Source organism: Podarcis filfolensis (genome assembly GCF_964270895.1).
Source record: "Podarcis filfolensis genome assembly, chromosome: 2".
NCBI classification, from domain to species: Eukaryota; Metazoa; Chordata; class Lepidosauria; order Squamata; family Lacertidae; genus Podarcis; species Podarcis filfolensis.
Genome location: NC_139605.1, coordinates 68,821,228 through 68,848,983, shown reverse-complemented (window position 1 = coordinate 68,848,983; position 27,756 = coordinate 68,821,228). Strand labels below are relative to the sequence as shown.

The window sequence follows — 27,756 nt, the reverse complement described above, 5'->3', positions numbered from 1 at the left end:
ATTGCTTCTGCAGGCTGAGGAGCTCCATAAACAACATCCTACATCACTTGCCATTGCCCCATCCTCCACAAGTGAAGGACGTGCAGTGATCTTCTGGGTACCATTCTGCAGGTAACGTTAACACTAGTGCAATTCCTATCTCCACAATAAAATAAGTATGGTAGGTAGCTGCTCTCTCTGGGATAAGAATGCCAGTTTTAAGAAAATCAGAAACTTGAGTGCTGGGAAATTTACAGTCTCCCTCACCATTTATTTAGGATACTTATACCCTAAAGGTACCAAAAATTGTCTACTGGCCCTGTATATGTTACCATCACATGGACAGCACTACAGTAGGCATCAGTCAAAACTGGAGTGAGCAGCAGTTGGTAAGAACTGGGAAGAATTTTACATTCATAAGATAACTTTCACATAATATCACAATTTCTGGAATGTCTGCAAACAGCTGTGTTAACAGAAGTAAGTGCTGTCTAGCAACTCTGGTTATAAAAATCACATTTTATTTATATTAAGATATATATGTATCACCTTTCTGTCATTAAAAACCTCTGAGGCAGCTAACAAATTATTAAAACAATAATACAATATCATGTGACTTTATATCAAACTATTTAAAATGCACCATATTTGTATCATACTTTTTAAATTGTGTCATAATGTAAAGTAACAAACGTAATCAAGGTAACTCCTTCCCCCGTAACGGGTAGTGTTTCTTGGTAGACTTGACACAATTGCTCACACACAAGACTTGTTTTTATCATTCATGATACTCATTTAAAATAATGCACTTTGTTCCCAAAAGGCAACAGTTATGTCTTTAAGCAAGCTGAAGGCACCTGACTGGTACATTTAGAGCAAGCTCTGTATTATAAAGTAACTTTATTACATACCTAGTATGTAACTGAAGACATTTCAGGCAGAGATGGGAAAAGACCAAATTATTTGGAAATACAGATATGTATTAGTTTCTAGTGCCTTTCAGAATTAGAGGCAAATTATAGAAAAATCGACTAATGGAACATTGAAAGAGATGCATTACAGATGCAATGTAATCCTTAAAAAATAAAAGCCTAAATAAGGCATCATTCTCAGATGTAAACAACTGCATCTAGTGGTTAATATTTAAAACTACATCTGAAATAAGTAGGCTTGCAAGCAAAACTAGACTGCCAATGTTTTGCACATGAAAACCACCTCTCCATTTCTAAAACTGATGTTGATTTTTTAAAACCAGCATAAGCAGTGCATAAAATCATTTGTCTAGTATTTAGCATCCACATAATTTCAAGCTTCAGGTTTTCTGAACAGAAGCAGCATCCCAAGCTGGGTGACGACACTTAACAATATTTAAATTCAGTAACATGTTTCACCTTTTGCCATTGTGCACTGAATGAACCGAATAGTAAAGTCAGTGCATCTATCTAGAACTTCAAGCGTGTTTTAATCTTACAAAAAGGACATTTGCCAACAGTCCTAATGGGAAACAGGCTTTCCCTGCCCCTACCTTTTCGGATATTGTTCCTTGTAACCCGTACAATTACTGGCAGAGATCCCACAATGGGATATACAGTAGCTACATTCACAAAAATGAATGTGTGTTTAATAAATAAGTTGATTATAGAAAAAGGGTTTCCATTAGTCCTTTCTGGAAGTAAATTGAAGGGTATGTCTAGGTACTATTTAGTTCATAACAGGGTATGCAGCTTCATCAGAAAGTCGTGCCTTTTATAATCACTGAATTTTCTTCTTCATCCTTTAATGTCTTTTTGCTTTTAGATGTGTTTCTGTAATTAATTCTGTAAATAAATAGAAAGAAAAACAGGAAACTGTTAAAGCAAAAGCTTGCATAATGCTGTCATACATTTCACATTTACATTCAAGGAAATGTTTCATTCAATAGGCAGATCTGTCATCTACATGTAAAACCAAACTTTGACTTTGGTTAGAACCACGGCCCAAAGAACATAGTATATTAATCAGACCTTTAATTTGTAAAAAGTATGCTTCAACTGGCCACTTCATATGGAGCACCAATCCAGATTAGATTCTTACAACAGCTTATTTCTGAAAATTGTCCTGCGCCCTGCCATGGTGATATTTACCCCCTAAACTGCTACTGCCAATTGCATCTCTGGAGGCAAACAGCATCGGGGGGGGGGGGTGCGCGGTGAATTTCCACTGGGAAACTGGAGAGGGGCTCTGACCCAGAGAGGGATCCAATCGCCTGCTTCTCCTTCATAATAAATTGGTTGGCTTGAGCGTATTTTTAAAATTAGAGTGTTTGGTTTGTATCTAAGAAGCTACAATAGAGACAAGTAATTAATAATTATCTAGCTGGCATACCACCCCACTGTTTCTCAGGAATTAAGCCATCTGTTTTCCTTGTTTTCATTATATCTTGTTGAAACCTCTTTTTCAGATCTCCAAGCAACACTACTGACTGCTCTGTATACAGTGGTACCTTCAGGTTACATACGCTTCAGATTACAGACTCCACTAACCCAGAAATAGTGCTTCAGGTTAAGAACTTTGCTTCAGGATGAGAACAGAAATCGTGCTCTGGCGGCGCGGCAGCAGCAGGAGGCTAAAGTGGTGCTTCAGGTTAAGAACAGTTTCAGGTTAAGAACGGACCTCTGGAACAAATTAAGTACTTAACCCGAGGTACCACTGTATACTGCTCTAATCCCTTCTATAATCTCTTCTATACTGTCCTAATCTCTTCTATAATTTGATTCCCAACATTTTTACAGCATGACCCACAATGATACTGGCTGCAATCCCTGTTTGTTTAAATAATGGATGAAATGGTTTCTCCTTACCCTTTAACTCTTAGCATCTGTTCAATGGTATCTGGGAGAGGCATGCCGTAACTTTCCGGAAGAAACAGGGTGACAATTCCTGCTAGCACTGTCAAGCTTCCCATTAGAATGTAGGGAAGAAATCTATCATAAGCACCTGGTAGGAGGCACAGGGGGGCAAGGGAAGTAATAAGTCGTTATTGTCACGATGTTTTGCACAGACCAGTTCTTTGCAAACTGTGTTCTGAGGACTTCTAAGGTTGCTTGGAAGCTTATCTGGAGCCTCTCAACACAAAGATTGGTTAATGGTACATCGACTTTGCCCGTACTATTCATTGTACCCTGCAATAATACTGAACTGAGTGGCTTGTAGCACTAAAAGGGAGAGTAGTGGTATTTTGCCTGGCAGAAAATAAGATAGCTGGGAACTTACCAAGATATACAAAGTAAGGCGAAAGGATGCTGCCAAATCTGGAGGCCATTGAACTGGCACCAACTCCCATGTTCCTCACAACCGTTGGGTAGAGCTCAGCAGTGTAGACATAAACCATTGAGAACGAGGCTGTGATCCCAAACTTTCCAATCATCACCAGCGTAACGGAGAACACAGTGAGGTCTACAAATGACAATCAAGCTATGTGTAAGTGTCAGTAAGTTTATCTGCCTTCTGCCATTCACTTTATCTTACTTCTTTTAAACCTGCCTGTTGTAATGGATAGAGTGTCTGACTACGACTTGAGAAACCAGGGTTCGAATCCCCACTTAGCCGAGAAGCTCACTGGGTGACCTTGTGCCAGGCACTGTGTCTCAGCCTAACCTACCTCACAGAGTTGTTGTGAAGACAAAACTGGGTTGGGTTGGGTTGGAGAACCATGTACACCACCTTGAGCTCCTTGGAGGAAAAAGTGGTCCATATATGTACCATATTTTTCGCCCTATAGGACGCACTTTTTCCCCCTCCAAAAATGAAGGGGAAATGTTTGCGTCCTATGGGGCGAATACAGGCTTTCGCTAAAGCTTGGAGAGCGAGAGGGGTCGGTGCGCACCGACCCCTCTCGCTCTCCAGGCTTCAGGAAGCTATCAGCAAGCCTGGGGAGCCCGTGGGAGTTCCCGCAGGGCTCCCTAGGCTGCGGATAGCAGCCTGCTTCCCGGAGCGGGGGCGCGCTGAAAGCAGAGCGCCCAGCGCTTCGGGAACTCATCCGCATCCTAGGGAGCCCTGTGGGAGTTCCTGCAGGGTTCCCTAGGCTGCGGATAGCAGCCTGCTTCCCGGAGCGGGGGCGCGCTGAAAGCAGAGCGCCCGGCGCTTCGGGAACACATCTGCAGCCTAGGGAGCCCTGTGGGAGTTCCCGCAGGGCTCCCTAGGCTGCAGATAGCAGCCTGCTTCCCAGAGCGCGGAGCGCGCTGAAAGCAGAGCGCCCAGCGCTTCGGGAACACATCCACAGCCTAGGGAGCCCTGTGGGAGTTCCCGCAGGGCTCCCTAGGCTGCAGATAGCAGCCTGCTTCCTGGAGCGCGGGGCGCGCTGAGAGCAGAGTGCCCGCCGCTTTGGGAAGACATCCACAGCCTAGGGAGCCCTGCGGGAGTTCCCGCAGGGCTCCCTAGGCTGCGGATAGCAGCCTGCTGCATGGAGCGCTGAAGCAGAGCGCCCCACGCTTCGGGCAGACATCGGGCAGCCCCACAAGCTCGGGGGACAGCGGGGAGGCACAGCGCCGTCATCCCACTGTTCCCCGACCTGGTTTGGATTCCCCGACCTGGTTTGGGGGAGGAAATAAAGGAAATTTTTTTTCCTTTATTCCCCCCCCCCAAAAAAATTAGGTGCATCCTATGGGCCGGTGCGTCCTATGGGACGAAAAATACGGTAATAAATAAATAGATTCACAAAGACTAGTCATGTTAGTCTGTTGCAGCAAAAAGCCAAAATCAAAACCTAGACTATGAATCACACGGCACTTCAAAAAGAATATCCAATATATTGTTCTTTTCAAAAGCTGATATCACAATGTGAAGTGGCTGATAGAACAACCCCACCCCAAATAAAAAGATTGTCAGATTAGTGTTCAGTTGCTGGTATAATAGGAACAAATGAGAGAGCTCATTTATTTATGTACAAACTTTGTATGCCATGCCATGTTATAATGGTCCCTGGGAGACTGACAAGAAATAAGTGTAAAAACAGTTTAAATACAGAATCAAACATAAAACCCCCAAATCTGACAGCATATTCTCAGCACTGTAAGCTCCCTTTCTGTCTTATATTGGTCTTCAGATATAATGAACAGAAGCAGAATAGGCTTCTATTTTAAACTGTGCACTAATGGACAAGTACAGTCACCCGCTCACTATTCTACCTGTAATGCCCACAGTTCAACCTGCTTGACCTTGTGGATTATATCTACAAAAGTAGGGGGAAAGTTCACATCAAGTAAAATGTTCTTACATGCAGGTACCAACTGAATGAAGAGAAGGACACATCCTCCTAAGAACAAGACTCCTGCCATTGAATACCGCCGGGGAAGATAATGGAGGAGCAGCCAAGAGATGGTGTAAGCTGGGACTTCGATGATTGCCGAAAGGAAGCAATTGAGATAGATGTCTCCGTGCAGGTTAGGGGTGTCCAGAGAGAGGCCAAAGTAGCCAATGGAAATGACCATCCTGAAAGACAGAGCTATATTGTAATATTCGGAGGCCTCAGAATAAGTGCTGCATTGGACTAGGCTTTGAAAATTATGTTTTGTTTTATTTAGCAAGATTTATACACTGCCTAATAAAAAATAAATAAATCTCTGAGCGGTTTGCATAAAATGGTATCAAATGTTCATTAAAAATGACAATAAAACTGGCTTTAAAAACATAATGAAATCATCAAAATATTGATAAAATCAACAGATTTTAAAAAAGAAATGCACATACATTTACACATGATAGCAAGTGTTCCCAAGTAGAAAGAAATGCAATCTGTCTCCGTTTGTTGGGGTTCACATTATTGTCCAGTCGCAACTGTATTAATCCCAGGGGCTCAGACACCTTGCTAGGGTAATGGCTCATTCACAGCGTGGAGGGAACATGTCCTTCCTCTCCTCTCCACCACTCAAAGTGGCATGAGAAGGGGACACCCAACAGAGGTCTGGATCTGTAGTAATCTGATCAGGCATAAGAATTGCATTAATTAGACCTCCTGGCAGTTTGCTCGTTTCAAATGGTACTTTAGTTGTGTTGTGAAGAGCATGGGTACACATACCAGTTCCACCACTGACTTCTCTTAAGGTATCTGAACTAAAGGGATTCCTAGACCTCACACACAGGATCTGCAGCTTCACATGTTACCAGATTGCACCACTTTTGATTGCAGGTGGGGAACACAGTCTCTGAATGCTCCCTCATGTACAAATCTCCCTATACATTCAAAATATGCAAATCAAGGAGGTGGAGCCCATAAGTGTCCCCCTGACATGTTAGTTTTTATATATTAATATATAAATTTTTAATGCAGATGTGAATTTAAACTTGCCCTTGGAAGCAAAACGGCAGCAGACAAATTATGTGAAGCTAGTTATGACAGCGTAGCGTCCAACTCCAAAACAGCAGGATTTATCTGCTGCAGTAAACACACAAAAAACCAAGGTGAGTGAATCTTTGATAGACATTCTCAAAGCAAATGCTAGCTGGAATAATAGATAAGAGTTTGGGATTTAGACTGGAGCAGAGACATTTCAATATGCTGCTATGTGAAATGCCACACACACACATTTATACGTAAATAATGTTATGCAATGTGGCTCCTGGGTGTTTATAGGTGTGTGATTACAGCCACAGTCTCAGCTACTGTGAATCAACCTGGTTTCCTCAAAATGTTTTGGACCACAACTCCCATCGGCTCCAGGAAGCATGGCCAGTGGTCAGGGATGATTGGAGTTGCAGTCCCCAAGGCATTTGGAGGGCACCAGCTTGGGGGAAGCTGCTCTGAATCAGCTGTCTCATAAGGAGAGGAAAGCTTTGTGTCTGTTCATCAACTGCTTACCATAAAATCACACACATGATAGTGATCGATCGGATATTCTGGGTCCTCACTAGGTCCAGAATGCTGTATGACCGGTGGTCCTGGGAATTCACATCTTGTAGCTAGAGACAAAAATTACAGATGCACACATGAAAACCTGTTTTCTTTCTCTAAAATAAAGTGGCATTTCATGCAGCAGGAAATTTCAGTTGCATGTTCAAGGTAAATAAGGAATCTTTGCCGTTAAGTGCTGTTGTTTTTAAAAAAATTATATGGTTGATGATTCAGTGCAGAAGCGGCCACTGCTAATTTGAATGACAGCTCCTGGAAATGTTGGTATTTACTGTAGGTAGTGTGATCTGGTATTTGTTTAGAATAAATGTGAAACTACATTTTCTGGTTTCTGTGACTGACACTATATTAATTTTCCATGGCCGCACTGAAAAGGCTTTTTTCCATAATTCAGGCTTTCTCCTGGGGATCAGTATAAAGTATCCAGCAAGTTTAACTGTAGTCACTGTGTGCAAGTTTAATATATGGATTTTGAACAAAACAGTAGAAGATTTGCAAGATTTTAGGCTGCAAACCACAGGTTGCTCAGTAGGAAGTGTCATAAAACTGTACATGTGTGACTAATTTATATCAATGTACAGAACATCCTGGCATTCTAAGCAGGTTGCTTTGTGGTTTAAAGTTCATTCCACTTCTGCCAACAAATTGTACAGGAGTTGACTCAGGACTAAAGTACAAAATACTGGATCACCCAAGAATTCTATTTTCTACTTAAATGCAAATGGAGGAGCAGTGGCTCTCTGATTTTGATAGGAGGAGTGGTGTTGTTACATTTTCCTAATCTAAATTTAACCCTTCCAAACTGCTGTTACAGCCACCTGTTTTAACCTTTGACAGGTGTCAATCACCTGATGTTACTATAGAATCAGGTGATCAGCAGGTGGGTGAACCTGTCAAAACTGATTTGCTAGGAGTGGGGAACCTAAGGATCTTGTTGGATCTTCTTCATGAACCCTGCTATAAAGATTCATTTATGTATAAATCCAGGGCATTTCAAGTAAAAGTACCCATGTTAATACTAGAAAAAGATAAATGTACTATTTAACAATATCCATTATTTTATTTATTTATGCGTGTATTTAGATTTCACATTTCTTTGATTAAAAATCAAACTCAATGAAGCTTATTTATAAGTCCCCTGAAAAAACCTCAGCATCACAAAATATAATATTCACAACTAAAATCATTTCACATCAAAGGGCCAGATGCCTGATAGAAAAAAACAGTTTTAGGAACCTATTTAAAAGCAGGCAAAGAGGGTGATGAACCTCTCTTGTAAGGCTATTCCATAGTTTAGGCATCATTTGAAATAGCCATCTCCCATGCTCACTGGCAGCACTTAAGCCAGAGAAGGCTCAACGAGAAAAGCCTCAGAAACAGTGCAGAACTCAAGCGGCTCCATATCGGAAGAATGTTTCCGAATACAACTAATATCAATATGCTGTTGTTATACTGCATCACAGAAGTCCAAATTTTAGAGGGAAATGGGGAGAAAAAAATGAACTTAGCAAATGATGATATAGTTTCAATTGAAATACTCAACTGCACTTAATATTAACCCAATCATGTGACTGCAAAGGGACTATGTAAAGTAATAATAATAATAATAATAATAATAATAATAATAATAATAATAATATATTTTTTATTTATATGCTGCCCATCTGACTGGGTTGCTCGAGCCACTCTGGGCGGCTCCCAACAAAAAATAGTAAAAACACAGCACAACATCTCATACTAAAAACTTCCCTGAAAGTTTTTACAGCCTTCAGTTGTAAATATATATTTAGTAAAACTAAATATAGCAATTACATTTTCAACTTAATTCCATTTTAATGTAAAGTCATGGGTGTGTATTTTTTTTTAAAGAACACTGTTGCCTTGTTCTCTTGTACTGTTATCCTGAAGCTTTAGATTTTTGCTGACATTTCTTATTGATCCAAAAATAAATCAATTAGATGACATCTCATGTACTATGCCAAAAATCCAGAGTATTCACAGGCAGGAGCCAGCAGGAGGGTCAGTGTGAGTTTTCAGGCACCTGTCAGCTGCCTTATTAAACATCACTTGCCATGTTTGGGTTGGAAGATGAACTGCCAATTATTTGTCTGGGGGATTCCTCTAATGAGCAGTTCAAACCATGACCCTAACTAAAAATTACTGTGTAAAACAATCCAGCAATTTCAATAAAAGCTAATAGCACGATATCATGTGCATATGTAATGGATGTGAAAGCTTTGCTGCCTTATCTAATTATGTAGGTGGGTAGCTCCTCTGAGCCACTCCCTGCAAGGCTGGAGGTTGTATGCTCCAGAACAGGAGAGCAGCAAAGAGGGCACTCAAAAGATCCAAAACTGTCTCACGGTAAAGTATGAAGAACTCCCTATCAGATTCACCCCAGCAGTGAGTCTGAAGAAATGATTAGTGGTATTTGAGTCTCAGCGTAACATGGACATGGTAGAACTGCACTGTTATTGCTGATGTTATGGGCAGTAACTAAGAACAGCTTCATTTCACTCAGGACATCAAAACATAATGGACTCGTCACTGGGAAGAATTTACATTTTTGCAGAACAGGATTGTGAGGAGGCACTGGTGAGTCCTTGCAGGAAGCTTCTGCAGCAATAACACATCTCCTCTCTCCTCTCTCAGCATGTAGAAATAAACCAGAAATGCTGAGAGGGAAGTGCGAGTCTGAGGGCGACAGAAATAGAGGAAGAGAACAGAAGAAGAGATGGCTGCAGAAAATGTCCCATGGTGTTTGGTACTTATTATAGAGCCACAGTTCATGCCTAATAGGCAAGGAAGAGGGTGGTTCCCTCTACCTCAATGCTGTAGATGCCAAGAATGCCGACTGGCTAAGCAGGAGGGTGGCAACCTCATTTCCTAACAGTCAAAAGGAACGTTGGTGGGGTGGACGCAGGAGGGTGGTATTGAGGGAAGGAGCGCTAGTAATTTCTGTGTTAATTGTGCACAGGGGGAAGTCTAGGAGAGGGATGGGGGAAGAACCGCTCTGAGCCCAGCTTCGGCTGGGGAGGGCGGGATATAAATAATTTTTTCTTATTATTATTTACCTAGGCACAGGAAGAGAGGAGAAGCCGATAGAAAGGATGAAGCTGGCTCCTGAGTTCTGAGAACCAAGGGCCTACCAGATCTGTTCTGAAGCAAGAATCTCCTGGTATCCTGAGGAATCTCAAGCAAGGTGGGTTACAGGGGAGACAAGTCCACTGTGACGTGTAACAATTACTGTGAGTTGTGTGTTGTTGAAAAAACGCAATATCCCTGAAACAGGGAAGATAAATACAAATAACACCTGTTGTACTATAAACAGATGATCTAAAAAGGTCCTAGCTTAACATATATGCCAGCCTAACATAAAGAATAAGTAGAGTGCTACATTTTAAAGGAGTTGAGAAGCAAATCCAGGATGCTGCCAAATCACAAGTTAATAGGATTGCATCCAATATTAATCTTACTCAGAGTAGACAGTTACTAAGACATTATTAATGGAGGTCCATTAATTTAAATGGGTCCACTCTTAAGCAGAACTTAGTTGGATTCAACCCACAGTATAAAATGCTCTTTATATAACATTAAATGGGTTGAAAATGATTGTATATCCAATAGGTTTATTATTGGAGAGCTAGATTTCATCTCATGAAGCAGAACGTTTTAATGGGCACTGCCATATCCAGACACTGGGAAGAAAATGTAAACAGATGCAACACATGGGCAGGTTTACCTCAATGAGGTCAAATATTACATCTGGAGCAGCAACATGGTTCATTTCTGCAGCTTTCCGAATGATGTCTTCTGCTTCTTGAATCCTGCCTTGGGACAGCAGCCATCGAGGCGATTCTGGAATGAACCTGTGATGTTTCAACGTAACTTCAACAGAACAGCCAGGGTTGTTAAGCCTACATCCCAAACCACCATGGTCAAAAAGACTTTAACTGCAATGCTATCCTCTGTCCTCCTTGCATAGAAATACAATGTTGAAGAGCCAGTGTATAAACAGAGCAAGATTAGGGTCATTAGCCTGTATGAAAAGGAGCAATTTATTCTATGCATATGAATGGGCTTTTGGCAGAGGTTACAGGAAGCAACAAGCCTGCTAATTATAACATGTGACTATACATAAAATAGCCTAGCAACATAAAAGGGTGTGTGTGTATTATATACGTTAGTTAAGTCGTTTCTAAGAGTGGCAATAACACATTTCAGCAAGTCTCACCCAAAAACAACTCTTAGGGTTCTTGGAGAAATTCTTAGGATCTGAAATGTGGTGAATTAAAATAAGTTAAAGACTGAACTTCATGACATTATGCACCTTCGGTTTTAACTCTTTGGTTTCACATTGCATCCTGTTTCTCCTTTTCCCCTCCCCGCCCCCACTGTAACTTATTATGTGTTACCTAGGTTGTCTGGTAGCAAAAAAAATGTTACACACACACACACACACATATATATATGTATGAAAACACAAAAATTGTTATACATATACATATACACATATACATATATAGGCTGTGAGTCCTAAAAGATCTGCTTCCTGACTTGCAGGCCTTTTCCACCTTACCTGGGAGCATGGGGCCCAGACTGACTCCAGCTACAAAATCTGAGGCTGTTGAACAGACACTTGGGCTGGGAGTTTTGCTGGGGAGATTGTTGCTGCCATTGATATTAATTTTTTGTATCTTTATTTCAGATCTTATGATTTCTGTGGAAATTATTCAGTTTGGTTGTATATTTTTTATGTTTTATTCATTATTTTCCACTACTTCTGTTATGTTGGAACTGTGCATTTTATCATGTTGTAAGCTGCCTCAGCACAGTTTGAACTATGGAAAGGCCATACAGTATACGAATAAAATGATGTATGTATGTAATTTGAAAAAAATTAAGTCAACTGAGGGTGCCCCCAGTAAAGGCATTAGCTAGCACTAGTTTTTGGTGTAGTTTCCAAAATGTGAACACTTTTATTTAAAATACACTCACCACCACAGTGGAACGTACAGCAGGCCAGGTATAGTGAGAGCCACTAGCAGCATCCGCCAGTCTCTGATGAAGTAAGCGCACAGTGGCAGCAGCATGTAGCCAAACGCATAAAATATGCAAACGCCTAAGGTGCAGTAGATAATACGGACTGATTTGCCAAGTATTTCTGTGCCTGTTCAAAACAAGGGAGTGTTGATTAGCCTTTTAACTTTTAAAAAGCCCTCTTGTTTTGCCCAAATGTGTCTTCCGTATCTGTTCAATGTGTACGTTGGGCTAATACGAAGACTGGAAGGTCTGCACACCCTAACATCTTCCACTGCAGACTCTGTGGCCATTTCAGTTTGGTAACTTAAAACTCAGAGCTTGAGTGTGTTACACGGAGTGAAGAGAACAAGCTGGATGGGGCAAAGGGAAACGTGTACAGCAGGGGTTGGCAAATTTTTTTAGCAGCAGGCTGGTCCATTGTCCCTCAGACCTTGTGGTGGGCCGGAAGAGCAGCACTGGGGGGGGGGTAGCTGGAAGAAGAGGCGAGGGGGACAAGTAGTCCTCCTCCCCACCCCCCAGCCCCAGCCGCTGCGCTTACCTTTCCAGGGGCTGCCACCATGGCTGCTGCTTCTGCTTCTCATGGGTAGGCAGAGCGAGCCTGTCCGCTCCACTCTCTGGCCCACAGGAGCACCAGGGCGGTGACAGCGACGGGAGGAAGAGGCTGAGCCGTGGCAGCTCTACCAATCAAATGCCGTGGAATGGGGACATCTCTGCCAATCAAACGCTGCAGAGGTAAACCAGGTGCAGTGTTTGAGTGGCAGAGCCGCCACTGGTCAGCATCTTCCTCCTGTTGCCATCACGGGGAGTCTCAGCTTTGCGGCACAGGCCGGATTTAGAACCCAGGTGGGCTTGATCCGGCCCAGGGGCCATAGTTTGCCGACCCCTGGTGTACAGCTTGCCCAGTCTTTATAATGGCTTAGCATGCACTGGGAGAGGGAGGAATGTACTGCGGGAGGAGGAAGAGCCCCTAAACATAACATCACTCATTGAGAAAGTTGGCAACAATACTGAGAATTCATACTCTGCTTAAAGGCTGTTACATACCAAGTACAAACGCTGCCACATAATTAGAGATCTGCCCTATTCCAACTATGAGAAACAGGATGGAAAACATCTCCCAGGTTGTTGAGAAGATCTGGAGGAAGCTAAAGCCAGTCTGGACTCCCATTGTGACAAACAGCACATTTTTCCTTCCAAACCTATCATGGGACAAAGATAAATAAAAATCATGTTAGTTTATGAAACATTAAAATAGTAGAAATCTAGGGTCTGGGGTGTATATTTGTGGGGATTAATATCTATTAACTTTCATGGGAATCCTCCTGATCACATCTCCCTTAGCCTTGTTTTCTCTCTACATCAGGGGTACCCAATCTGGTGCCTTCCAGATGTTGCTGGACTGCAAGTCCCATAATCTTTGACTACTGGCCACATTAGCTGGGGTTGATAGGAACCGTAGGTTGATGGGGACCCTTTCCCCTACTGGAGATAGTATGCCCTTGAATACCAGTTACTGGGAGTGGGGAGAATGATGTTGTACTCAGGTCCACTGAGTGGGCTACACATAAACACCAGGTTGACCACTGTTAGAAGAGATTGCCAGACTAGGTTGGCCTTTGGCCTGATCTATCAGGGTCCTTCTTATGTTCTTAAAGAGAACCAAAATTTTTCTTTGGGTTGGAAGCAGAGGAAGTTTCTCTGGATTCAAACTTTTGTTCCCATTACTTTAAACTGCTGTACTGGGGACCCAAGTTTGAGAAACACTGTGGCTTGTGCCATGATAAAAAAAGCCACTTCTAAGGTAGGTTGGCACTAGAGTAAAAATCCAATAATTGTCATCTGCCCAATGTATTCAATGTTTACTTTGCATTTCAGGTGTGATATGAATTATGACTTCTTGCTTTTATTTTTAAACAAAGCATGGCTATTTTGATGTGTTTTCTGTGATTATTTAAACACATGCAGGTGTTTCAAATTACTACTTTAAAGGTTATGGATAAATTCTTACATTTTCAGTAAACATTTATCTCCAAAGGGAAACATTTTATTTTTAGCCGAATTTGCCCTGCTTTTTAAATACAATGGACAACTCAAACAGAATAAGGATATGATGTTTTTACATTGTTGCTGTTCTTGAGTAGTTCTTTTACGATGTATCTTGTCATCAAGTGATTTTTAACAGGTTGTGAGAGTGAACTGGATTGGGATGAAAAATGGGAGCGACAGTTGCGCTGTATGTACTCCAAACAGAAAATTGTGTTGTCTATGCAGATACTAAGTTGCATTATTACATTTCAATGTTCAAGGGCAATATCACTTTACACTGTGTTTTATGTCCTGCCTGACCCCTTGAAAAAAAGGTGCAGAATTTAAGCTGAGGCTCAGGCATGAAAAGTACAATTATATCCTAAATATGTTCAGTACAAAACATCCAGTTTCATTTTCATCAGAGCTACTGCATTACATACATACACAGAGATATCTAAGCAGGTAAGTTAAGCCAAAGGTTGGCCATAAAACACATCACAATGAAAGTTTGTTTTACTTATTTCATAATGTCAAAATGGCATCATTCATAGTTGTGATAAGCATATCTGAACGATAAAGGAAAATATCAAATATATTAGTTTCTGTTGTGCTGGCAGCTTAAATTGATGGCTATGTTGATTATTTAAGATTGCTCAAGGGTGGAAAGATGGCATCACTCAAATTATTGTTTGATATACTACTGTAAATACAAAATTTGTTGAAATGCCTCATGCTTAACTGAAACGAAAAAAGTTATGGGAAGCATGTTGTGCTCTCAAAGTCCATCACAGATTGTGCAATTATGGCAAGAAGAAGCCAGCATTTTGGTGTTACCTATTTAGAAATCAGCTAATTCACAACAGTCGAAAAATAAATCCACTGCAATGCAGAAACTTAGCTCTAACTGAATTTTAAAGGGTTGTGTCTAAAGAAAAAATCACACAACCATTCATATATACACTTTACCTGTCTGAGAGTTGTCCAGATACAAAGGAGCCAATCAGGACGCCCACAAAGAACAAAGAGGTAGTTAGAGGTGCTTTCCAGTCGTTTTCACACACAAGATCCCACTGTAAGACAGAGAGAGAGTTTCAATATTTTTGGCATGCATGTAATGTATATGGCCCATTTTCTACAATAACCAAACAGTAACCTACCAGATTACTACTAGAATGGACTTTTTCAATTTAAGAAGTACCTTTATGTGTAAATCAGAATTCAGTGCTTTGATCTAAAATCTCTTACACCAAATGCCTGTTTGGTCTATCTGTCGAAGCCTTAGGTCAGTAGTCAGCAAACTTCTTCAGCAGGGGGCCGGTCCACTGTCCCTCAGACCTTGTGGGGGGCCGGACTATATTTTGGGGGGTGGAAATGAACGAGTTGCTATGTCCCACAAATAACCCAGAGACGCATTTTAAATAAAAGGACACATTCCACCCATGTAAAAACACGCTGATTCCTGGACTGTCCGCGGGCTGGATTTAGAAGGCGACTGGGCCGGATCCAGCCCCCGGGCCTTAAGTTGCCTACCCATGCCTTAGGTCAAACCATCAAAGAACAAGGCTCTACAGATGCTGAACTACAGAGCTGAATTCTTAGCATAGGGTGATTCAGATAAAAATGAGTGGAATTTAAAGGAATTTTTTGTTTAAATTTGAATGTTGCATTGTTGGCAATATATTCCTAGATACACAAGCAAGCGCAATGCCTTGGATCCTAAGTTGTTCCTCCATTCATGAAAGGGGAAGGTCAACTGCTGCCAACTCACACTGCACCACAGTATCACACATTATTTTCAAGGGTTTCCCCAATCCCCAGGAGCAGATTTTCAGGGAATGCAGAGGGAAGGTGAGAGGTGTGAAAGCCCTGTTCTGTGAACAAAGACTCTGTTATATTCATGTAAGAGCTGTTAGGATCCGAGCCAGTGAGTATGTTTGTGTTTTTTTTGTTTTTTGTTTTTTTTAGTAATGTGCACATTTTCCTAAGATCAGTTGAAAACAGACTGTCAGAACAGCAGAGTCTGAGACCAATGCTTAACACTTTAGGGCAAGGGTGACCAACCTGCAGCCCTCCTAGGCAGTATGGTGAATGGTCAGAGATGAAGGAAGCTGGAGTCCCAACAATATCTGGAGAGCCACAGAATATACACCTCTGCTTTAGGGGGTGCAAATTACGGTTGAGTTTTCACCCCCTGCTCACCAAGTTTCAACTCTCTGGTAGAAAATGAACACTGGATTTTTCCCGAGGCACATAGAAGTGCTTCTTGAATTGTAGCCCACAGAACATACTTTTGTTACAGCTTCAAATTGCTTTTTTACGCCTTATCTATATTGACTTTGCCACGTGCAAAGGCCTTCTAATCTGCATCAGTGAGACATCTGCCCTGAAATTGGAGGGGAATCAGCATTAAATGCCACCCAAAGTTGTGTTTGCACAGGTGAGACTGTGCTGTTTCTGTGTAAGCTTAGCATGTATTTAGCTCAACAGCAGTTAGAATTGCAGTGTAGCCTAGTAGCATTACTTGGGACAGATTCAGAACTGAATATAGCAAATCAACTCAGGCAAGAGCTATTTTCATTCTCCGATACCTTTTAGGCAAGGTTACTGAAGTTCACAGAGCTAGGCTGCAGGTCTCACATAATGCTAAATGTAATGCCATTTCTCATGCTGAGCATGTAATATCATTAGCAGTAGAAAAATATATACCTGACTACTTTTTCCTGACCTTCACATACTAGTCTATTCCCTGCCACCGAGATAATTCAGATGATGAAATCCACTCAAAGTTGCCAAAGGCATGTCAAATCCTAACAATCACAAGAGCTGCTACTTGGTATATCAGGCCAGATAGTGCATAAAACCTTGTCAGAGAGGATTAGAAGGGTCTGCGTTGCGCATGATGATAATGCTTTATCTGCAAGGTGTGACACAAAAAGTCATTCAGCATGTGGTGGCCACTTAATTACGTATCTCAGGGCACTCCACTTAAGATGAAAGACAAATTTCATAACGTAGACTGACCATGTGGGATAGTGGAAGGCCATCAAAGTAGGGTTCAATGAGATAAAAGAAAACGCAACAATACAAATTCTAAAATCAATTAAATAATAATAATAATAATAATAATAATAATAATAATAATAATAATAATATATTTATACCCTGCCCATCTGGCTGGGTTTCCCCAGCCACTCTGGGCGGCTCCCAACAGAGTATTAAAAATAGAATCAAACATTAAAAATTTCCCTAAACAGGGCTACAAACTCGAAAAACAGCAAAACCATTAATACAAGTGTACAATTTTATATTTAAGAAATATTTGGGTCACACCTCAGGGAAAGCCTTCTTAAACAAAAATGCATTTAGTAGGTGCCTAAACTTCATGACACTGAGTGCCAGTCAAATATTGGCTGGTAATTGATTCCAGGGGGCTGGAGCTGCAACACTAAAATACCTCTTTCTAGAACAAGCACAGTTCCTGGCCATGCAGTACTCTTAGCAGTGCCCCATCTAAGGAACACACTTGCCAGACAGGGATATATAGAGTGAGGTGGTTACTTAGGTAACCTGGTCCCAAGTTGTTTAGGGCTTTAAATGCTAAAAACAAAATACTGAACTATACATGGTGGCATACCGGCAGCCAGAGCAGTTCCCTCAACAGGGGTGTTATTTTTATCTATTTTATTTATTTATTTCACAAAATTTGAATGCTGCTTGATTGTTAAAAACAACAACAAAACACCCTCAAGGCAGATTACAAAACAATAAAATCAAGAAAAATGTACAATATATTAAACGATACAAAAAGTTAAAATATGAAAACAGATTAAAATTCACACCAGCATTTCTAAGCATCTGTGAAGTCACACCTGCTTGATATCAATAGGCAGGGAGTTCCAAAGTGTAGATGATGTCAAACTAAATGATTGAGTTCTTACAAATGCAGAATGGTTATTATGTGGCACCTGTAGTAGTGCCAATTCCGCCAATCGAAGTGGTCAAGTGGGCACATATGGAGTAAGGCAATCTTGTAGGTGAACTGGTCCCAAGTTATTAAGGGTTAGATGATGTTGTCCCCAGTCAACAACCTAGCTGCAGCTTCCAGGTTAAACCCAAGGGAAGCCTCACACAGAGCACAATGCAGCACTCCAGTCTTGGGGTCACCAGTGCCAAGACCACAGTAGCCAATCTATTGGGTGTATTAACTATGGGCATCTTGCAACTCCACGGATTGCATTACACAAACAGGTTTTCCACAGGGGCTATGGTCAAAAATGTCTCATTCTATAAATTAACAGAATGGGCTGCATCACTTCTGCCTTGGACTGGAAAGTTACAGAAGCATTGTGGCACAGCACTGGTCTGATGTGTAGGGCATCTCCTGAAGGAGACCTATTTCTCAGGTTACAAAACTTGCAGGCCCGGCAGAGCAGAATGTGGCCTTGATATTAACAAACGTTTCCATAGTGCAGCTCTTATAAACATAGTATCAAGAATGGCCTCCGAATATTCAATTCCACCCTGATGACATAAACACGGTTATCTTGAATATCATCACTGAAGTATGTGATGTCTATTTTCAGGGACGTACAAATGATTTCATTCTAAACGTAATAGGAAATGTTTTCAAATCTGAGCTTTCAACCAAGGAAGTCTCACTAAACTCAGTGGAATTCATTTCTGAGTAAATAACCTTAGGATCATGCTGTTGATATATTCATTTTTATTTCACCCTGCTATCATAACGTGTTTCTACACACACACCCAATTTTAAAATCTGTTTACTGACAGTCCTAGGTACAGGTAAGTAACTAGGGTCAATCGTCAAAATGGTCACTGCCAACATTCACTGTGGATATTCGCAAGGTGAATACAGTGGTACCTCAGGTTAGGTACTTAATTTGTTCCGGAGGTCCGTACTTAACCTGAAACTGTTCTTAACCTGAAGCACCACTTTAGCTAATGGGGCCTCCTCCTGCTGCTGCACTGCCGGAGCACAATTTCTGTTCTCATCCTGAAGCAAAGTTCTTAACCTGAAGCACTATTTCTGGGTTAGTGGAGTCTGTAACCTGAAGCGTATGTAACCTGAGGTACCACTCTACAGCACTCAGTCATACGTACGGTAGTAGTCACTATCGAACTACCAGGTTATTAGATTTTTACATCTGTGTGGAGGAAATATTGCATTGTAAAATGTGACCCACTCTTACCAACATTTATCATATGCTATTTTGGCTGTTTAAAGCCACTGAAAAAGAAGGTGAAAAAGCAAGTTCCTGGGGAAACGGTACATTACTCAGTGGAAACCTTCAACAAAGAGTAGTTTTTTCAGACTGGTGAGCCTGAATCCCCAGGGTCCAAATGACACTTTCTGTGACAGTGGCAGACACTTTTACAGTCTGATCCCAATCAGAATTAGGCATGCCTAAACCCATTGATCCAATGGTCTCAGATATACCTATTTATGTATAGTGTGCATGACAGAAGTGGAGATTCTTTGTAGACTGTGAATGTGTTACATCAGGAGGGAGAAAGACATAATAGCCCGGTGTTAACCCAGCAGCAGGACAACCAACCACCAGGAACTGGGTTGGGATCCTTATCCTATGCATCTTTACTTACTAATAGAAATAGGTCACACTGAATTCAACCATAATTACTCCAATGTAACTGTCCACAGGATAGAAGTATCACTTTATAGAACATTAGGAAATGCTAATTCAGAAATACAGCAGGTTTCCTCCTTTCCTTTTTAAGAAAGACCTTTACTATTTTTTTTGAAAACCTTTTTAAAAAAAATATAAACAGGTCAACTTCAAACCGTTGCTTATGAAGCAGGCTTGTTTCAACAAAACATAGTTAAAATTAACAAGCGTTTATGGTTCAGATGAAACACTAAACTGTGTTCAATCAAAAATGGAAGCCAAAGTTCTGAGCTCTTCTTTATGGTTACACAGGAAGAGGAAAGGGGAAGGGAACCATGAAGGCCTGGCTTATCATGACATCTGAACTCTCCACGTGTGTAACTTTGGCACATATAAGGACTAAGATCTGACACAGCGAGGGTTCCTTTCCTGTCATAGAAATCCAATGCTGGTATCCTCAGTGACCTTTAAACACAGTAGAGCACAGAGGGCTTTGATGGATGCAGATAATGGGACTCATTCTTCATCAAACGTGAACACTCCCCACCCCTCAGAAAAATTTCTTGTAAGGCTGAATCTAAGGCAAAGGTCACCCTGACTAAATGGCAAGGTAAGGCAAGATAGGACTGAGCCAAGAGATTAGAGAGTTAAGCACATTTAAAACTGAAAGTGGGAAAGTAGGTGAAAGACCACTTATGCAACTGCTCCATACAACATAAACACAACACCTTTATAAAGTGTTTAGTTGCTCCACATCTTTGGCTATGAACTGCCAACTGTGCTTTTACCTAGCTATACATTTTGTTTGTTTGTTTCTTTTATAAGTGTCATTTAAGGTGAGGATAGGAGTAGGTATATGGAAGTTCTGAAAACTAGGGCAAAGAGCATATATTACTTATGGGTAGAGACTTGTATGTAGGGTGGGGCATGGCTTTACAGGAAAGAAGAAATGTAAGTAGGTTAAAGGGAACTGTGTTTCCTAGATGCTTTTATGTTATCTTTATACACTATGCTGAACTCAGTGCATGGGCATATAATGCACCATTTCCCCAATCCCTTTGTACTAATTACTTAAGATTGTGTGCCATTCATATTAGGCTTTGTCCTATTTGATGAAACTCCAGGGTCCAAACTAAGATCCTATGGAATATGGCAAACTGTAAAATATTTATATCTGCTTGTCTCATTCATATTTCCAAAACATTACTAAAGGAATGTAATATAGGAGACTACACAGTGCAACAGCTTAATCCCACGAATATTTATTCAAAGGTTAGTCCCATTGTGTTCAATGGGGCTTAGTAAATGTGTTTAGGACTGAACTCTAGAAGTATTCTGATAAGGGAAGGCTAAATTCCTTAAATTAGTGCTGGGCATATACATATTTTGCCTAGCTCACCTTTATAGATTTCAGGTCGTGAAAGTGGGGCAAAAACCCCCTCCCAATATTGCATTAATGTCTGTGTGTACGTATGTAATTTCAGAATCTTCCGTCTTGCATGGACATACAAGAGGGATTATTGGATTGAATTGCACTATTTATATTTTACCACAATCCCTGTAAATATTACTAAAACATTTCTTTAAGTCACTCTAGGTGGTAAAAAATAATATATAGATACAAAGGAGCGTAAGAGTCCCTGGGAAGAGCATTCCACATGTGACAAGCCAATAGCGTTAAAGTCCTAAAATCCAGATCCTAAGGTTTCTTCATGAGTAGTCTTACAGTATCTTTTGAGGCTCCGATGCTACTCCCTCTTGTAAGATGGCATTCATTATTCCCTGGACACACAACCCATTCATCCGTCGTCCACAATGTTATGAACTATATGGGGCAAGCATAAAGCGCACTTCATGCCCTCAGAAAGAAAAGCAGGAAGGTGGCCATGTATATTTTTAAAAAGGTAAATGTGGGCTTCATGTTGCAGATTGCAGTTAACAGTGGGGCACTGGATCTGAAAAAGGCCACAGATTGTGGAAGCATAGCAAATATAATGCTGGAATTAAGAAAATAACAAAAATAATATAAAAGTATGAACACTGCATACCTGGTTAAGAGGTGTTTTTTTAATATAACCCTCCCAAAACTTTGAATTATTCTAGTAAGTGAATAGTCAAATAGCCTTTGGATCAGAACTGCCTGGTTTGTATTTCATCGCACTGAACTATCCCTAGTATGAACTGCCTCCTTGGCTCTTGCACTGACATGGTCTCCTACAGTGAATTGCAAGAAGGATTAGCTAGCAAACATAATAACTTCTGAGCCAGATTCTAGCCATGGAATTTGAGGTCTTACTGTGTTCAGTGTGAGCACTGCATACATTTGCTGGTACCAGGGGACCTGGAAGACTGCAATTTTCAAGCTTTTTGAGTATGTGATCCTTTCTGAATACAAAGGTTGCTTTCAGATGACCTAATGTTCAATAAAGTTTGTGGAAAGGTCATTATGATGTTGTCTGTTTATTGAGCATACAACACAATTTGTTTGCCTGGACGTCGTGCCAAGCAGTTGTTGTCCTACAATATCCAGTGCAGTTTCCTACCACTTTCCTTATTGAATAAAGTCCTGGTCCTGACCCCTGAATAAAAGCTGGTTTGTTGTGCACAAGCATCAGATCCATTTTTAATTGTGTAACCTGAATTTAACAGTATGCAAGACGTTATGCATCTTTAAACAAGACAGACCAGCTGACATCAACCCGTCTCCATGCACCAACCTCTTCTGCAGCCACTGCCACAATATGCTCTTCCTGTTGCTGTGTGGATGCTGCTAAAGGCCCTCTGGGGCAATCTCACCTATGTCTTGCTCTAAGGAAGATGGGTTCCTTCCTCCATGAGCAAGGTAGTCCCACAAAGTGCCTGGACTGATGTCACTTTGCAGTCACAAATACAGTTTGATGTTTCCCAGTAGCGAACTGTGGCACTGCAAACAGGTGCTCTCCAGGCCACTTTGTCCACAATGGTTCACTCTTAGAAAGGACCCCTCTTCAGACTGAGGCACATGAAACGCTTTAGGAGTGTTTCTGCCACTATGCTGCAACAACAATGTGACAGCAGCACCCCTAGACTCATAGGGGCTGGGCTGGAGGTGGTGATTGGCTGGTCAGTGGTGGCATCAGCTGCATCAGCACTGATCCACTGCTCTTCCCTCTCAGAAGAGCTGCTTGGTCAGGCCAATGGCCCATTCAGTTCAACATCCTGTTCTCACATTGCTGAACCAGATGCCTGTGGGAAACCCGCAAGCCGGATTTGAGCACAAGGACACTCTCCCTTCTGGGGGTACCCAGCACCTGACATTCATAAGCATTACTGCCTCTGACTATGGAGGCAGAGCATAGCCGTACAGTAATGACTAGTAAAGGTAAAGGTACCCCTGACCGTTAGGTCCAGTAGCGGACGACTCTGGGGTTGCGGCGCTTATCTCGCTCTATAGGCCAAGGGAGCCGGCCTTTGTCCGCAGACAGCTTCCAGGTCATGTGGCCAGCATGACTGGCGAAAGCAGAGCAGCGCACGGAAATGCTGTTTACCTTCCCACTGGAGCGGCACCTATTTATCTACTTGCACTTTGTAATGACTAGTAGTCACCACCAAACAAGGGGACCTGATATGGGAATAGTCAGGATTTATGTTAGGGGAGGCAGAACCTCAGTTTGTTAAGTAGTTAAGTATTTGCATTGGTTTACTTGATTGGGGGGGTTGCCCCTACCACCCCAGCTACGCCCAGGGGCCCTGAACCTCTATCTAGTATTAATGGTCTGAACTGAAACATATTTCTCCTTCCTGAAGAGCACTTTTCCCCTGGTTGTGGACACTGCAGTCAGAACTACGTAGGTAGGATGGAGGCGGGAGGAAGAGGGAACAATTTTGCCTTGAAGCAGGGTTTTGAACGAAACAGACCTTTGGTCCATTCCAACTCCTATGATTGTGCAAAACAAGTTTTGCATACAGGGTCAATCAAGAGCAGTTTCTAGAGTGCGTAGATCTGATACTCTCAAGCAGTACTATGGAGTATGCAAACTTTCGGCATACGTTAGTAAAATATTTTACTAAGTTACTATGTATGTAAAAGTACTGACTCAGAAAATGCTACACATCTATACATGGAAAAGTTTGTTTACAGAAACTTATAACGCTATCCAAACTTAACATAATACTTTGAGGTAAGTTCCACTGTAACTAGTGATGCTTACTTTCAAGTAAATAGGCATAAGAGTGATGTGCCAGAACACATTTGTTTTAATCTGAGACGATTAAACCCAAAGCACATAAGAACTTAAACTACTTCAAAGCTATGGGAAAGGCATGTTCCTCAATTTTCTTTTAACCATTTCAACCCATTTAAAGGTTAACTACAATTATAATTTAAGGTTGACTACAACTGTTATATGGGACACGGGTGACGCTGTGGGTTAAACCACAGAGCCTAGGGCTTGCCAATCAGAAGGTCGGCGGTTCGAATCCCTGCAACGGGGTGAGCTCCCGTTGCTCGGTCCCTGCTCCTGCCAACCTAGCAGTTCAAAAGCACGTCAAAGTGCAAGTAGATAAATAGGTACCGCTCCAGCGGGAAGGTAAACGGCGTTTCCGTGCACTGCTCTGGTTCGCCAGAAGTGGCTTAGTCATGCTGGCCACATGACCCGGAAGCTGTACGCCGGCTCCCTCGGCCAATAAAGCAAGATGAGCACTGCAACCCCAGAGTTGGTCACGACTGGACCTAATGGTCAGGGGTCCCTTTACCTTTACAACTATTATATAATTAAAGAGCTAAATAATTTCTTAAAAATAAAAACAAGATAGATATATGAAATGCACAGAATGTAGCTCAGTAGTAGAGCAACTGCTTTGCATGTAGAAGGTTCCAGATTAAATCCCTAGCATCTCCAGATAGACCTGCAAATCTCCCCAGTCTGAAATCCAACAGAGCTGCTGCAAGCCTGCCAGTGAGTATTGACCACAGGAAGCTAGATGGACCAATGGTTTAACTTGTTATAAGGCAGCTTCCCATGTTTCTAAGTATGGGAAAGTAACATGCCAGCTCCACTGTCTCTGCTCCTTCTGCAATTTTCCAAAAAGAAGTAAGGGAGCATGCAAATTTCCTCTGTATTGTACTGAAGGAAGCTATTACCTGCAGTAATTTAGCAAGTAATAGAACAATTGTATGTGTGGACGTGTTCATTGCTATTGGACGATACTGCACTATATTTTCCATGCTTTTCTTGGATATACAAATAAATGAGTAGGTAGGTAAAATCACAGAATGGCTAAGTTGGTAGGGGCCAAGAGGGTCACAGTCCAACCCCTGATAATCTACTAATAACTCTAAACCCAGCTGCACCACCCAAATGAACCCTAAAATGAGTGGCCATTCAATTCCCATCACATGCCAGGGAATGTTTGGAACACTGACCTTTGTTACGTGACTTCATAAATCATACTACTATTAAGTTCTTCTGCCATAAATCTCTAGCAATTTATCAGCAGTTCCATCTGTGCATACTGTGCAACAAGCTACTAGACAACAATTACAAAATCTTGACTGGAGTAATTCAAATTGCACTCATTTCTGTTTGCCGGGGGGGGGGAGAGAGGGGGGGGAGAAAGCATTCTACATGCAAATATATGATCTAGCTTACTTTAAAGTAACTTTAAAGTAAGCCAGTTAGAATCACTGTCAACTAAGAATAATGTGTTTACAGGGATATAATATCACCATTATTCCAATTTTGTTCTGATGGTTCTCTTTTCTTCCTCTAAAAGTTACTTCTCCATAAAAGTCACAGGACCCTATGGCAGGGAGAGTCAACATAGGAATGAAACGGAAACTGAGGGTAGTGCTGTTGTGCTCATGTCCTGCCTGTAGGCTTCCCAGAAGAGCATCTAGTTGGCCAATGTAAGAACAGGAGACCGAAATAGATGGGCTTTTGGCCTGGTCCAGCACGACTCTGTTTATGTTATTGTGTTAAAGCTTTCTGTAACAACGAGCCTGGACATTACCAACTTCTCATTCCGTTTCCTGTGTGGCAGAAGTCACTCAGGCTATTCCTCCTTCCTCCTGCATCCCCGGGGGGTAAACACCAAGAAGTATCTGTCATGAACATGAGAAGCTAAGGAGCCACTGGTCATGTTTGGCACCATAGGAATAGATAGCAAGTTTGGACTTATTTGCTCACTTTAAAAAGGGAGGTGACCTAGAGAAGAGAGAGGGGAGCTGAAGAAAGGGCATTTCCCCATCACGCATGGGCCAGGGCGATCTCGGAATTTGATGGATACCTGAGTTTTAGAAGAAGAAGAGAGATCTTGCAAGTGCATAAAGAAATGCCTGGCAGGTTAATTTTTTTAAGAAACGACCACAGCAAGGGAAAATGCCAAAGACATGTCAAGTTGGCAACAGAGCAGGCATGGAATGACTGGCGTTGTGCTACAACGGGCTGAGGCTTCTCTCTCAAAGCATCGCTCTCCTTAGGTCTCTTGGGTTTCTGCCCTCCGATCCCTTTCTCTGAGGAGCCCCGAGAGGCGTCCAAGGTTTCTAAAGCGACCCTGAGAGGTGGGGCTAGGAAAGTTCACGGGGTGATCCGGCCATTGGCCCAAGGTCACCCCGTGAACTTCAGGGCTGATCGAGCGCCGCTCAAGTCCCAGCCACGCGCTCTCCTCTCCATGCCCATGTCCAGAAGAGGCCACCTCGTGAGCAGCCGCCCCTCCTTGCCTCCCTACCTCGCTGACGATGGTGGAGAGGTAGGGCTCTCGGCTGTACTCCCAGCCGTCCAGGCACTTCTCCTGCTCCACCTGGCTGAGGTTGACGTCTCGCCCGGGCACCAGGTTGCGGGCGGAGAAGTTGGCCAGGGCCTCCAGGCTGTAGCGGCGGCAGCGCTGCGGGACCTGCCGCCCGCCGCGCTCCTCCAGCGGGATGCTGGCGTTGAGCCACTCGCGGCTCAGGTTGGCGCTGGCCGGCACCCGGCACCGGTGCTCGGGGGTGTCGATGAGGAAGACGGCCGAGAGCCCGTTGAAGCCGTTGGGGATGATGCTGGCGCTGAGCAGGAAGAAGATGAGGCGCTGGAAGGGGCCCCACTCGCCCAGGAAGGCGGTGCTCTGGTCGTAGTCGTACATAGCGGGCGGGAGGGCGGGGGGCAAAGCAACCGCGCTCTGGCCGGCCGGCAACGGACAAGCGAGGGCCGAAGAGCCGCCTTCTGCTACGACATGTGGCCGCAGCCTCTCCCGGCCTGGGCGGGGAACAGGCGAGCCGCTGCCGCTGCCGCTGCCGCTGCCGCCGCCGCCGCTATGAGGTAAAGTGCGGCCGCGGCTGCCGGCAGCAGCAAGTGCTTCTTCGCACGGGGAGCGGGTGGGTGTGGTTTGTACACAAAGGCCTAGAGTCGCGCAGGGCCCAGAGCCAAGGCGGAGGCCGCGGCGTCCCCGCGCGTGAGGCGGCAGCGGCCAGCCTAGTTACGGGATCTCTTTTTGCTTTCGGCATTTCCCGTCACTTGTAATGCAGGCGGCCTCCTCGGCGAAGAAGCTGGCTCCGGGGTTCGGCGGCCGCATCGTAGTCTGGGCAATATGTGTATTGCCTCGCAGCCGGCCCGGAGAAACGCTGACGTCGAGCTCTACGTCGGCCGCACAGGCCCGGAATGTAATGCTAGTCAAACACACTAGACTAGAGCAGCTTCAGCAGATAATTAGCCACACAAGTTTTTAATGTTTGATGTATTACAGTATTTTAATATTTTTCTGGAAGCCGCCCAGAGTGGCTGGGGAAGCCCAGCCAGATGGGCGGGGTATAAATAATAAATTATTATTATTATTATTCAGCAGATAATTAGTGACCCAAGTTTTTAATGTTTGATGTTTTGCCGTGGTTTTCTAAGGGTTGGAAGCCGCAATCCGATCAGATGGGTGGCTAATAATAATAAAAATTATTATTATATAATTATTATTATATAATAATTATTATATTAACAACAACAACAACAACAACAACAATAATAATAATTATTTAGGAGGTCGCCCTGGATCCTGACTGTCAGCAGAGACTAGTCCTGGATCAATAGCTTTGACTGGGTTTTCGCTCTCACACAGGACAGTGGACATGTGCCCCCAGTTTCCTGGGTCTATAGAGTGTGCATCCAACGTGGATTCATTTTCATAAACAAAAATGGGTTTCATGAGCAAATCCTGCAAAGGCTAAAA

General features: G+C 42.6%; 1 protein-coding gene across 2 annotated transcripts; it reads right to left on the bottom strand.

Annotated features, from left to right (window-relative positions):
• Window positions 1-229: 229 nt before the first annotated feature.
• On the bottom strand, window positions 230-27,456 carry LOC310756328 (organic cation/carnitine transporter 2-like). Of its 2 annotated transcripts, none has more exons than XM_083600125.1 (10): window positions 26,290-27,456; window positions 14,903-15,006; window positions 12,953-13,107; window positions 11,864-12,035; window positions 10,608-10,782; window positions 6,815-6,915; window positions 5,234-5,448; window positions 3,232-3,414; window positions 2,820-2,955; window positions 230-1,796 (listed from the first exon to the last, which is right to left on the bottom strand). In XM_083600125.1, the coding sequence occupies exons 1-10, from the start codon at window positions 26,680-26,682 to the stop codon at window positions 1,709-1,711; spliced, it is 1,722 nt and encodes a 573-aa protein (XP_083456251.1). In that variant the 5' UTR covers window positions 26,683-27,456; the 3' UTR covers window positions 230-1,708. The 2 variants fall into 2 exon arrangements, with proteins under 2 accessions (XP_083456251.1, XP_083456252.1); XM_083600126.1 differs by having other exon boundaries at window positions 10,608-10,734; window positions 26,290-27,450.
• Between the last annotated feature and the right edge of the window lie 300 nt (window positions 27,457-27,756).